This window comes from Delphinapterus leucas, chromosome 11 (assembly GCF_059928025.1).
Source record: "Delphinapterus leucas isolate spDelLeu-1000000601 "Yukka" chromosome 11, BTC_Dleu_Yukka2, whole genome shotgun sequence".
Lineage (NCBI taxonomy): Eukaryota > Metazoa > Chordata > Mammalia > Artiodactyla > Monodontidae > Delphinapterus > Delphinapterus leucas.
The window spans coordinates 33,039,971-33,053,182 of record NC_143139.1 but is presented as its reverse complement, the minus strand read 5'-3'; the positions used below and the strand labels follow the sequence as shown (position 1 = coordinate 33,053,182).

Here is a 13,212-nt window from a genome sequence, read left to right as displayed (position 1 = left end):
TGGAAGAATCAATACTGTGAAAATGACTATACTACCCAAAGCAATCTACAGATTCAATGCAATCCCTAGCAAATTACCAATGGCATATTTTACAGAACTAGAACAAAACAATGTTAAAATTTGTATGGAGACACAAAAGACCCCAAATAGCCAAAGCAGTCTTGAGGGAGAAAAACGGAGCTGGAGCAATCAGACTTCCTGACTTCAGACTATACTACAAAGCTACAGTAATCAAGACAATATGGTACTGGTACAAAAACAGAAATATAGATCAATGGAACAGGATAGAAAGCCCAGAGATAAACCCACGCACCTATGCTCAACTCATCTATGACAAAGGAGGCAAGGATATACAAGAGAAAAGACAGTCTCTTCAGTAAGTGGTGCTGGGAAAGCTGGACAGCTACATGTAAAAGAATGAAATTAGAACACTCCCTAGTACCATACACAAAAATAAACTCAAAATGGATTAGAGACCTAAATGTAAGACTGGACACTATAAAACTCTTAGAGGAAAACACAGGAATAACCCTCTTTGACATAAATCACAGCCAGATCTTTTTTGATCCACCTCCTAGAGTAATGGAAATAAAAACAAAAATAAACAAATGGGACCTAACGAAACCAAAGCTTTTGCACAGCAAAGGAAACCATAAACAAGACGAAAAGACAACCCTCAAAATGGGAGAAAGTATTTGCAAACGAATTAACGGACAAAGGATTAATCTCCAAAATATATAAATAGCTCATGCAGCTCAATATTAAAAAAACAAACAAGCCAATCCAAAAATGGGCAGAAGACATAAATAGACATTTCTCCAAAGAAGACATACAGATGGCCAAGAAGAACATGAAAAGCTGCTCAACATCACTAATCATTAGAGAAATGCAAATCAAAACTACAATGAGGTATCACCTCACACCAGTTAGAATGGGCATCATCAGAAAATCTACAAACAACAAATGCTTGAGAGGGTGTGGAGAAAAGGGAACCCTCTTGCACTGTTGGTGGGAATGTAAATTGATACAGCCACTATGGAGAACAGTATGGAGGTTCCTTAAAAAACTAAAACTAGAATTACCGTATGACCCAGCAATCCCACTACTGGGCATATACCCAGAGAAAACCATAATTCAAAAAGACACATGCTCCCCCAGTTTTCATTGCAGCACTATTTACAATAGCCAGGTCATGGAACCAACCTAAATGCCCATCGACAGACGAACGGATAAAGAAGATGTGGTATATATATATGCAATGGAATATTACTCAGCCATAAAAGGAACAAAATTGGGTCATTTGTAGAGACGTGGATGAATCTAGAGACTGTCATACAGAGTGAAGTAAGTCAGAAAGAGAAAAACAAATATCGTATATTAACGCATATATGTAACCTCGAAAAATGGTACAGATGAACTGGTTTTGCAGGGCAGAAATTGAGACACAGATGTACAAAACAAACGTATGGACCCCAAGGGGGAAAGCGGTGGGGGCAGGGTGTGTGATGGTGGGATTAATTGGGAGATTGGGATTGACATGTAGACACTAATATGTATAAAATGGATAACTAATAAGAACCTGCTGTATAAAAAAAAAAAAAAGATACCTGTGTCCCTACTGCCACCTAATGGTTCTCTGAGCATTAAGGTCTCCATTGCGTAGTTCTTTTTTTCGCAACTGCTGACACTATACCAATAAACTGGCTAAATGTGACCATATCAAACTATGTACCACTAGTCTTACTGTGGCAAAACTCTGGGGCTCATTCTGGCTTCTGGAAAAAGTCATGTTAACTGTCTCCTTTTTCCTCTTTGCATTTGGGAATGTATATCCCTGTACTCCCCATGGTTGTTTGGTATAAGTATCCTTTTAAAAAAAGATTGTTTTATTATCTATCCACTGTGCAATAAAAGTGATGTGGAACGTAAAAAAAAAAAAAAAAGACCAGTTAAGATGGAAGTTTTATGTTATATGTATTATACTACAATAAAAAATAATTTAAGAAATAAATCACAATATCAATATATGGTTTCTAACACTAGATAGACAACAGTTCATTTCAGATGATGTCAAGAAAGATTATTTATACTGTGTTCTGACTACCCCACAGTCAAAATAATTCTGCCACTAGATTGCATTTTAGTTAGGTCAATGCAAAACAAACAAAACAAAAAGTTATTAAAACACACTCAAAATAGGAACTTCAAGCTTCATCATAATTCTAGACCTACATACAAAAATATAAATTGATGAGCATAATAAACACATCAGAGTAGATGAGTTTTGGGAAGATAAAAGGCAAGTAACGAAGAGAGAAATAACTTGAATTGACACTAAAAGAGCTCATTAGCTACAGTAATCAAAACAGTATGATACCAGCATAAAAAGAGACACATAGGCCAAATGGAACAGAACTGAAAGTCCTGAAATAAACCCATGCATATATGGCCAACTAATATTTCACAGAGGAGGCCAGAATACTCAACGGAGAAAAGAAAGTTTCTCCAATAAATGGTGCTGAAGAAATCAGGTTATTCACATGTCAAAGAAGGAAACTAGAGCCCTAACATACACTATTCACAAAAATTAACTCAAAATGCACTAAAGACTTAAATGTAAGACTGGAAACCATAAAACTCCTACAAGAAAACAGGAAAGAGAGTTCCTTGATATGGGTCTTGGCAATGATTTTTTAGATATGACATCTAAAACACAAGCAACAAAATAAAAAATAAACAAGTGGTATTATATCAAACTATGAACCTTCTGCACAGCAAAAGAAATGATTAACAAAATGAAAGACAAACTACAGAATGGGAAAAAAATATTTGCAAATCATATATGTGGACAAAGAGTTAATATCCAAAATAAAGAACTCATACAACTCAATAGCAAAAAAAAACAAAAAAACAAAAAACCCCACACAAAACCAAATAATACGATTAAAAAATGGGCAAAGGACCTGAATATAAATTTTTCCAAAGAAGATATATGAATGGCCTACAGGTACATGAAAAGGTGCTCAACATCACTAATCATTAGGGAAATGCAAATCAACACCACAATGAGATATCACCTCACACCTCTTAGAATGACCAGCCTCAAAAGGACAAGATGTAACAAATGCTGGGAGGATGTGGAGAAAAGGGAACCTTTGTGCACTGTTGGTGGGATTGTAAATTGGTACAGCCGCTACAGAAAACAGTATGAGATTCCTCAAAAAATTAAAAAGAGAACTACCATATGATCCAGCAATTCCACATCTGGGCATATATTTGAAGAAAATGAAAACACTAACTCGAAAATGTACATGCACCCCAATGTTCATAGCTGCATAATTTACAATAGCCAAGATACAGAAGCAACCTAAGTATCAATCAACTGATACACAGACAAAGAAGTTACATGCACAATAAAATATTATTCAGCCATAAAAGAGAAAGAAATTCTGCCATTTGCAACAACATGGATGGACCTTGAGGGCATCATGGTAAGTGATATAAGCCAGACAGAGAGAGACAAAAACTGTATGATCTCACTTATATATGGAATTGTTTTAAAAACTCATAGAAAAAGAGATCATATCCATGGTTACCAGAGGTGAGGGCTGGGGAGTAGTGGGGTGGGAATTGGATAAAGGTGGTCAAAAGGTACAAACTTCCAGTTATAAGATAAATAAGTACTGAGGACGTAATGTACAACATGATGGTTATAGTTAACAATGCTGTGTGGTGTATTTGAAAGTTGACAAGAGAGTAAATCCTAAGAGTTCTCATCACAAGGAAAAAAATATTTTTCTTTTTTGTGGTGTTTATATGAGACAATGGATATTAACTAAACTTACTGTGATAATCATTTCACAATATATGTAAGTCAATTCATTATGCTGTACACCTTAAACTTATACAGTGCTGTATGTCAATTACATTTCCGTAAAACTGGAAAAAAAGAGCTTATTAGTAATTAAATTTAGTTTAGTTCATTAGATATATATTATCCAAGGTACTGGAGGGAAAACAAGACATGAGATACATTCTATCTATCTATCTATCTATCTATCTAAATAACTAGACAAGTAAAAGAAATTTTTAATAAAGGCAATATAAGGTCATCAGTGAAATAGTGGCAAAAAACTTTACAACAGGAAAGGAAGAAAAGTGGAATCAAGAAAGATATTGAGTCTTATTATCTCAAGCACTACTGATTTCACTGAATGGATCTGAATTTGAAAGAGGGCCATGGAAGTTGGGCATACTTCACTAGGGACAGGGTAAGCAGAAAATGACACCTGATACATGGAAACAACATAATTCACATTTTCACATTTAAATAAGAAACATTTAAAAATTTTCTTCTGCAGCAAGAAGCAACAACCTGCTCTACTGCGACATTCTAATAATCTCTGAATAATTTGCTTTTCATTTTGATAGCCAAAAGCAAAACTCTCATGGCCATATATTTACAGATAGTAAATTATATCTCTACCAAACTTGACTGCAAGCTCTTTGAAAGCTAAAATGGTGTCTCTAATGCACTGTTTGACACAAACAGACACAGAATGAATATTTAGTGAATTTAAATAAACTATGAGAAAGCCAGTATAGTATTATTTTCTGAAAATACATGCCTTAAAACACTAATCCTAAAATTAGCACTGTGAAAAAAAAATTCAAGCCAAAAATTTGATAAATTATGCAAACTTTATTATTCATCCTCCTGTCACAGACCACTGATGAGCATATTAACATATTAAAATCTCTGAAAAGTGCTGAAGTGCCAAAATCAACCTACCTCTTTTAAATCTAGCATTTCCCAAATGTAAGGGGGCTAACAGAATCTTTTTTGTTCTCCCTCAGACCACTAAGACCCTTCAGAATTATCATTCTATCAAATACTTTGGGAAATTCTCTATTAGAGTCCAAAAGGTAAATGTATGCAAACTGTTACAGAAGAATGAACTATAATATTCCTGAATATTTAAACATATCACTGAATTTACCTTCAATTTCACTGGACTCTCTATAAACTACATGGTCTCCCAACCAAATTGCTTAAAACTATATTGATGACAGCAAGAGAAGATAAACTGGAAACTTAAATATTTAATCTCCTCTCTATTCAACAGCTAATATAAAGATTGTCACAATTAGATTTAAACACACACACACACACACACACACACACAGCACTATGCCAAACTCTTCCACAGCATCAAAGTCCTTTTTTCCTTCCACCTTATTCTTTCAAATCAGAAAGAAGTTTATAGAACCAAAGTCAAAATTCTCAAAAAGTTTATTTCTCATAAAACATAGATGACTGAAATGAGCAACTATTTAAAAACTACCCAAGAACAAATGTGACTATCTGTGCCCAAAAGACAGAGTATCGTTAAGAATTTCTCAACTGCTTTATCTCCAGTATGGAAAAGTATCAATGTAACTTGAAGAACATTTAGATGCTACGAGATTGATAATGCTGCTCAACACTCATGATGTACACCAACTAACAAACATACTCAAGTAATCTCAACCCTGTTCTCACCTTGCCTTTGGTCCAACAAAAAATCATGTCTGACCTATGACCCACATATAGATTTTTAGGATTACTGACTTCTCATTAATTCAAAACCTAGCAAATTCTGGGCATATTTTAGAGAAAAAACAAGAAGCCTGAAAAAAAGTCTTTCTAGACCCAATGTCACTGACTATTCAGAGTCAAAATCCAGTCAAGCAATGAAAAAAGACTATAAATAGAATATTTAAAATCTGGAAAAGGTGGATAGTGAGATTTTTTTTAAAAAATTAAGAGATATCAAAAATGACGAGGGGGGAGAAAGAATATATCTTAATAAAGCTTTGCTAATTGAAGATATAGTATTTAGGAAACAAAAAATTAAGTATTTTTGCAAGTTTTTGGTTTAAGTACTCTGAGAAAAATTATCAGCTGTCCAAATTAGCAATTTTAAAGCACATATTTCTATTATTAATATAAAAACCATTATTCTAAATTATTAAGGAAAATAGGCAAACTGACCCTATTAAATGTATTAGTGTATTGTTCATGCTTTTAAATAGTGCTAGAAAGGTACCAAAGAAGGACAGCTTGATATATTTATATCTTTACTTGAAAATATGCATAAATATCTATTATTATAGCTATAGTAACAAGGAAACCTTGACCTATTTAAGAACAACTGATAGCTAAATGACAGATCAGCATTTTAAAAAAGAAAGGCTCTATTTCTGAGTACTGATAGGGTTTGTACTGGTTTGTACTTTCTATGAGCAGTGTACATTAGTTATTTTGGAAAGGATCTTTTCATAGTGTATTAAGATGTATGTAGGTATACAATTTGTACATCGAATTCTAATGCTTGATCTGTTTTATCAAAGGACCTTCCTTAAAAGGCAACCAAAAATATATTGTAAAGTGAGAAATCTCCTCCGAATATACATAATTTGTCATCGTACAGAGATTTTTATATTCTCTGCCAGGTCAAAATAATTCCTCTAGTGACAAATTCTAAATCTAGAAGCTTAACTTGGCCCACAAAATATCTGTATTTCCCTCTATTACAGGTTATAGAGAAATTTTTCAGTTCATTTTCAAATATTTTAATGAAAACATTCTATAAAGAGTATTCTGTGGACCCAAAAATGTTCTCATTTTTTGGTACTCAAGACTCATCAAAAAGTACAGGTAGACCAAACAATGCATAATTGCATTTCTTGGAATATTTATGAGATAATTTGCATAGAATATAACATGTAATATAAATATAGCCCAAGATCCAAGGTTTAATTAGATTTTTGTTCTGAATTCACTGATTTATGACTAGTGGCTTAGCATGATTTCTAGAAATACTTTTAAAAGCTCACAAAAGAAGGATATAAATATTGCATTTTCCTTATACTCCATATTTATACTATTCTTATACTTCTAAACTACTAGAGACATTCAGACATAGTGTAATTACTGAATTCAGAGTCATTCATATTCATTCTATTATTGTGTGTGGTAAAATTTAATAATCCATGAGGATATTTTCCCCAAATATACTTTAAAACACTAGAACAAACTAAAATTTTCATCAATAATTTAAAATCCAGGCAAAACTCTCAGATGTGAAACATAAAGAAGAAATTTTGCCTTACCTCATACTCAGAAATTTCAGGTAAGTTACTTTCATCTGCCTTCTCTAGCTTTTCAGCAGCCCACTTGCTTGCAGCCTCAGCAAGTTCCTTTTCCGTTAGCCGACTGGGTTTATCTAACACCTAATAAAAACAAAAGAATGGTTCTGTTACAGTTCTCAAGGGCTTTTAAATTTCAAATACATCAAGAAGTATACCCCACTTACACATGAAATCATTTAAGCCTTCAAATTTATAAAGAGAACAAGTACGTTCTTCGCTTTTTCAAAAATATTCAACACAGAATTTCGTTAAGTTGCAATTTTGGGGGGACATATAGACTAAATCTGACTCCTACTTTCATTTATATAAAGCTTTAGAAATTCATTTAAGGAACGAAACAAAAAACACTGACAACTAATATACTAAATATTATTTAGAATATACAAGACATTATACTGATTTCAACTTTGTATCTTCAATTATATTCAATGAAATAACCAATGCCAAAATTTCATCAAGGTAAATTTCTAATTAATGAAACAGAAAAGTCCAGATATGCTATTTTATACTTTGTAATAGTTTATATAAATCCTACTCTTTACATGAAATGTATACACTTATATTTCATTTTTTGATACTACCACTACTTCCCTTCTCCAACCACATACAATACTGAACAAAGTATAGGATTTGGAGTTACAGACAAAGCTGGGTTTGAATAGCCGTTTCATCACTAGTGAGGGTAGATATTTTATATACATAACTTATGACACTGTGAGCCTTCATTTTCTCATTTACAAAACAGGGATTAATAATATTATATTCACTCTTAAAGTAGTTGTGAGAATCAAGGGAAGTAACAGACCTGAAAGCATCTAGCATAACGCTTGGTACTTTAATTTTGTCTCCATCTCTTACTTCTATAAAGTCACATCATTGATTCTAAATATACCTCCTCTGGATGACAGTGTCAGTAAAAATCCCCATGTTATGGTACGCTATCATTTATAAAGCGCTTACACATGCAAACCAAAAAAAGGTATTTTAATTAAATGGAATTCCATGAAGGTGGCTAGACTTTATCACCCCCAACTTATAAACCAAAAAACTGAATGTCAAAAGGTTAGTGATTTGTACACAGTTACCAATAAATGCTGAGCTGGAACTTAAAACTAGGTCTTCTAGGTGAGTAAGGCCCTTGACCACCTTCAATTCAATTTACCAAAAAACTGGTTTGCCATCCATAATATTTACTAGAAGATAATCACAGTGTATCTACATGGAGTATTTCCATGGCCACTGAGTAAGTCTCAATATCTTATTCCAAAGCCCTACCCACACATAAGGTTAAAAAGATATAAGCAATACCTTTACTATTACTTAGTAATAAGGTTAAAATTTTTTTTAAAAATAAGAAACACAAACAAAAATATTTTTTTAGATGTACACCTCACTTTTCTTTGGTACCTGTTTTGAAGAGAAAGTTAGAGCAAAAACAAAACAAAACATTGTAAATTATCTCTAGTAAAGAAGGAAGCAAAATCTTTTATAACTGAATCCTTCTATTCAACCATCATTAACTCTGTACACTTAAAAAACTCTCATTTGAAACTGACTTCTAACAGCAGAAAATAAACTCTGAAAAACTATTCCTACATGACAGTAACCATAATGTTTCAAAGAAAAAGTCCTCCACCATATCAGGAAATCTAGGTAATAAAGCTAGCATGTAACCCTGGGAAGAGGACACAGGAAGCTATAATTCCCCAATATATAAAATGATTATAGATCTAAAATTCTGAAATTCTAATTCCATTCTAAGACAAAAATGCAAACATCTAAAATAAACTGTCAGATGAAAATATCTAAAATCCATTAGGGTTGGATTTGATGGTTAAAATATATTTTCATCACGTACCACAAAGTCCTATGCTATAACATATTCACACCACATTATAGTTCAAGGGAAATAAATATTTCAAATATCATAATTTAAATATTCATAGTGACTTAGATGGGTAAGTATTATTTACTCTTCATTCATTTCTAGCTGGGGGAAAAAAAAAACAAAACAAAACCAAGCCAGTGTTTCAGATGGGTTAAGCACCCTTGATATGATAAGAAAGAACCAAAAAATCCAATCAATCTTTCCTATTCAAAATCCAGCATTCTAGCATCCTCAGACTTCTGGGACAGCTCCAAAGACACAAGTTGTCACAAAGACACCTTTTCTTTTTTCCATTTGAGGCAGAGAAGCAGCTGCCCACTGAACACCAGCACAGACCACCAGGTGATATCTTTTCTTACAGAAAAGCCAAACATACCAAAGACAGAAAACAAAAAGAAGTGAAGAAAGACAAGAATAGAAGTAACAACAGTTATGGAAAGAGAAACAGTGTGAGGTTGGTGAAGAGAACCTCAGCAACACCCCAAAGTTTTAAGTTTTGAGGATTAGAACCATGCACCTTTTCAACACGTTTTCAGATGCTGAGAAGGAAGGACTGAGAAGAATGATGCAGTGAAAACTGGCTATGTCCTTGAGAAAATTATTTAACATCTAAGCCTTTTCCATAAAATGGAGATATATACCCACTTTTTTTTAATTGCAAAATAATCACAACCTTAGCATTAGCTAACACCTGCATCATGTCACATAATTACCATTTCTTTTTTGTGGTGAGAACATCAAAGATCTCTTAGCAAATTTCAATTATACAGGAGAGTATCAATAACTATAATAACTATGCTATATATTAGATACCCAGAACTCATTCATATTATAGCTTCAAGTTCATAATCTTTGACCAACATCTCCCCTTTTCTCCCGTCCCCCAGATTCTGGTAACAACCCTTCTTTCTGTGAATTTGACTTTTTTAGATTCCACATGTCATCAGGATCATAGAATACTTGTCTTTCTCTGTCTGGCTTATTTCACTTAGCATAATGCCCTCAAGGTCCATCCATTTTGTCACAAATGGTAAGATGTTCACCTTTTTCATGGTCGAATAATATTCCATCATGTATGTATACAATATTTTCTTTATCCATTCATTGAGGGCAGGTTAGGTTGTTTCCACATCTTGGCTATAGTAAATAATGCTGCAATGAACACAGAAATGAAGGGGAGTTCCCTGGTGGCCTAGTGGTTAGGATTCAAGGCTTTCACTGCCATGGGCCAGGTTCAATTCTCCCCGCCAAAAAAAAATGCAGATGTCTCCTTGAAACACTGTTTTCATTTCCTTTGATTTCTTTAGTGATCCATTGGTTGTTTAGTAGCATACTGTTTTGCCTCCAATGTGTTTGTGTTTTTTGCAGGTTTTTCCCTTGTAGTTGATTTCTACTCTCATAGCCTTGTGGTCAGAAAAGATGTCTGATACGATTTCAATTTTCTTAAATTTACCAAGGCTTGTTTTGTGGCCTAGCAAGTCATCTATCCTGGAGAAAGTTCCATGTGCACTTGCAAAGAATATGCATTCTGCTGCTTTCCGGATAGAATGCTCTCTATAAATTAATTAAGTCCATTTAGTCTAATGTGTTATTTAAGGCCTATGTCTCCTTATTGATTTTCTGTCTAGATGATCTGTCCACTGATGTAATAAGTGGGGTGTTAAACTCCCCTCCTATTATTGTGTTACTATTGATTTCTCCTTTTATGTCTGTTAATATTTGCCTTATACATTGAGGTGCTCCAATGTTGGGAGCATATATATTTACAACTGTTATATCTTCTTCTTGGATTGACCCTTTGATCATTATGTAGTGTCCTTCTTTGTCTCTTGTGACAGTCTTTATTTAAAGTCTATTTTGTCTGATATAAGTACTGCTATACTTATATAGCTTTCTTTTGATTTCCATTTGTATGGAATATCTTCCTTCATGCCCTTCCTTTCAGTCTGTATGTATCTCTAGATCTGAAGTGAGTCTTCTGTAGACACCATATATATGAGTCTTGTTATTGTATCCATGAAGCCACTCTATGTCTTTGGTTGGAGCATTTAGTCTGTTTACACTTAAGGGAATTAGCAATATGTATGTTCGTATTGCCATTTTGGTAGACCTTTCCCCCCCCTTTCTTCATTTTTTCTCATCTCTTGTGATTTGATGACTAATCTTAGTATTATGTTTGGATTCCTTTTTCTTTTTTGTGTGTATATATATTATAGATTTTTGGTTTGTGGTTACCATGAGGTTTCTGTATAACAGTATATTAAGTTGCTGATCTCTTAATTTCAAATGCATTTTTAAAACCCTGCATTTGTACCCTCCTCCCCTCACGATTACTGTCTTTATCTTATTTTACATCTAATTGTTTTGTGTATCCCTTCACTGCTTATTGTGGATACAGATGATTTTACTACTTTTGTCTTTTAACCTCCTTACTAGCTTTGTGTGTAGATGATTTCCTACCTTTACAGTACGTTTGCCTTTACTGGTAAGCTTTTTCATTTCATAATTTTCTTGTATTCTTGTTGTGGCCTTTTCTTTTTCACCTAGAGAAGTTCCTTTACCATTTGTTGTAAAGCTGGTTTGGTGGTGCTGAATTCTTTTAGCTTTTGCTTGTCTGTAAACCCTTTGATTTTAAATCAAACCTGACTGACAGCCTTGCTGGGTAAAGTATTCTTGGTCACAGGTTTTTCCCTTTCATCACTTTAAATATACCGTGCCACTACCCTCTGGCCTGCAGAGTTTCTGCTGAAAAATCAGCTGACAGTTTTATGGGAGTTCCCTTGTATGTTATTTGTTGCATTCCCCTTGCTGCTTTTAATACTCACTTTATCTTTAATTTGTGTCATTTTGATTACTATGTGTCTCAGCAGGTTCCTCTTTGGGTTAATCCGGAACAGGGCTCTCTGCGCTTCCTGGACTTGGGTAACTGTTTCCTTTTCCAGATTAAGAACGTTTTCAGCTATTATGTCTTCAAATACGTTCTCTTCCCTTTTCTCTCTCTCTTCTCCTTCCGAGACCCCTATAATGGGAATATTAGTGTGCTTCATGTTGTCCCAGAGGTCTCTTAAACTGTCCTAATTTCTTCATTCTTTTTTTTCTATTCAGTGGCAGTGATTCCCACTACTCTCTCTTCCAGCTCACTGATCCGTTCTTCTGTATCATTTAGTCTACTATTGATTCATTCTAGCATTTTTTATTTCAGTTATTGTATTCTTCACCTCTGCTGTTCTTTATATTTCCTAACTCTTTGTTAAAAACTTCTAACTTCTCACTCTGTGCATCCATTCTCTTCCCAAGTTCTTTGATCATCTTTATGATCATTACTCTGAACTCTTTTACACGTAGACTGCCTATCTTCACTTAGTTCTTCTTCTGGGGTTATAGCTTGTTCCTTTCTAGAACATAGTCCTCTGCTGCCTCATTTTGTCTAAGTTGCTCTTTGTATTTTTATGTACGTGGTAGGTAGGTTATGTTTCTCCACCTTGGAGAAGTAGCCTTCTGTAGGAGACATCCGTTGTGTCCTAGCAGTACACTCCCCCCGCCCCTCATCACCTAAGCTATATGCTCTAGGCGTTCCCCCTAAAAGGGCTGTGTGGGTCCTCCTGTCATGGTGGGCTAACTACGTGGGTAGTCTGGTAGGCTTGGTTGGCCCCTGGTCCAGTTGGCTGCCCCCTAGTCCAGTTGGTTGCCAGGCCCTGCCTTGTGAAGATGCTGCTGGCTACTGTTTAGTGGGGCCTGGTCACAAGGTGGCTGGTTGCAGAACCCTCGGGGGCCCCAGAGCTAGTGCTGGCTCACTGGTGGGCAGAGTCAGGGTCTCAAAGACTCTAGAGCTGTTGCCCACACACTGGCAGGTGAAGCCAGATCCGGGGTTAGTGCCGGACTACTGGCAAGCAGAACTGCTTCCTGGAGTCTGGCTGCAGGGCCAGGGATCCCAGAGCTCATTTCAGATTGCTGGAGTAGGGAGAGGCAAGTTCCTGAAACAGTTGGGTATGGGGTCTGGGGTGTCCCGAAGGTTGTGTTGGCCCGCTAGTGGTCAGGGCCAGGGCATAGCTGGTCCCAGGGTAGGGTCTGGCTTGCTTCTGCTGGTGGGTGAGGCTGGTCTAGAGGCTAGTGTAGGCTTCCTGGCAGGA

General features: G+C 35.1%; 1 protein-coding gene across 15 annotated transcripts in view; it reads right to left on the bottom strand.

The window, feature by feature from the left end:
* The window catches only part of PPHLN1 (periphilin 1), a 144,189-nt gene that overhangs the window by 59,042 nt on the left and 71,935 nt on the right, over positions 1-13,212 (bottom strand). For all 15 annotated transcript variants that reach the window (XM_022572442.2, XM_089920554.1, XM_089920555.1 and 12 more), the window contains one exon: positions 7,156-7,275. In XM_022572442.2, coding sequence (XP_022428150.1) covers positions 7,156-7,275 — 120 coding nt within the window. The remainder of the gene's footprint in view (positions 1-7,155; positions 7,276-13,212) is intronic.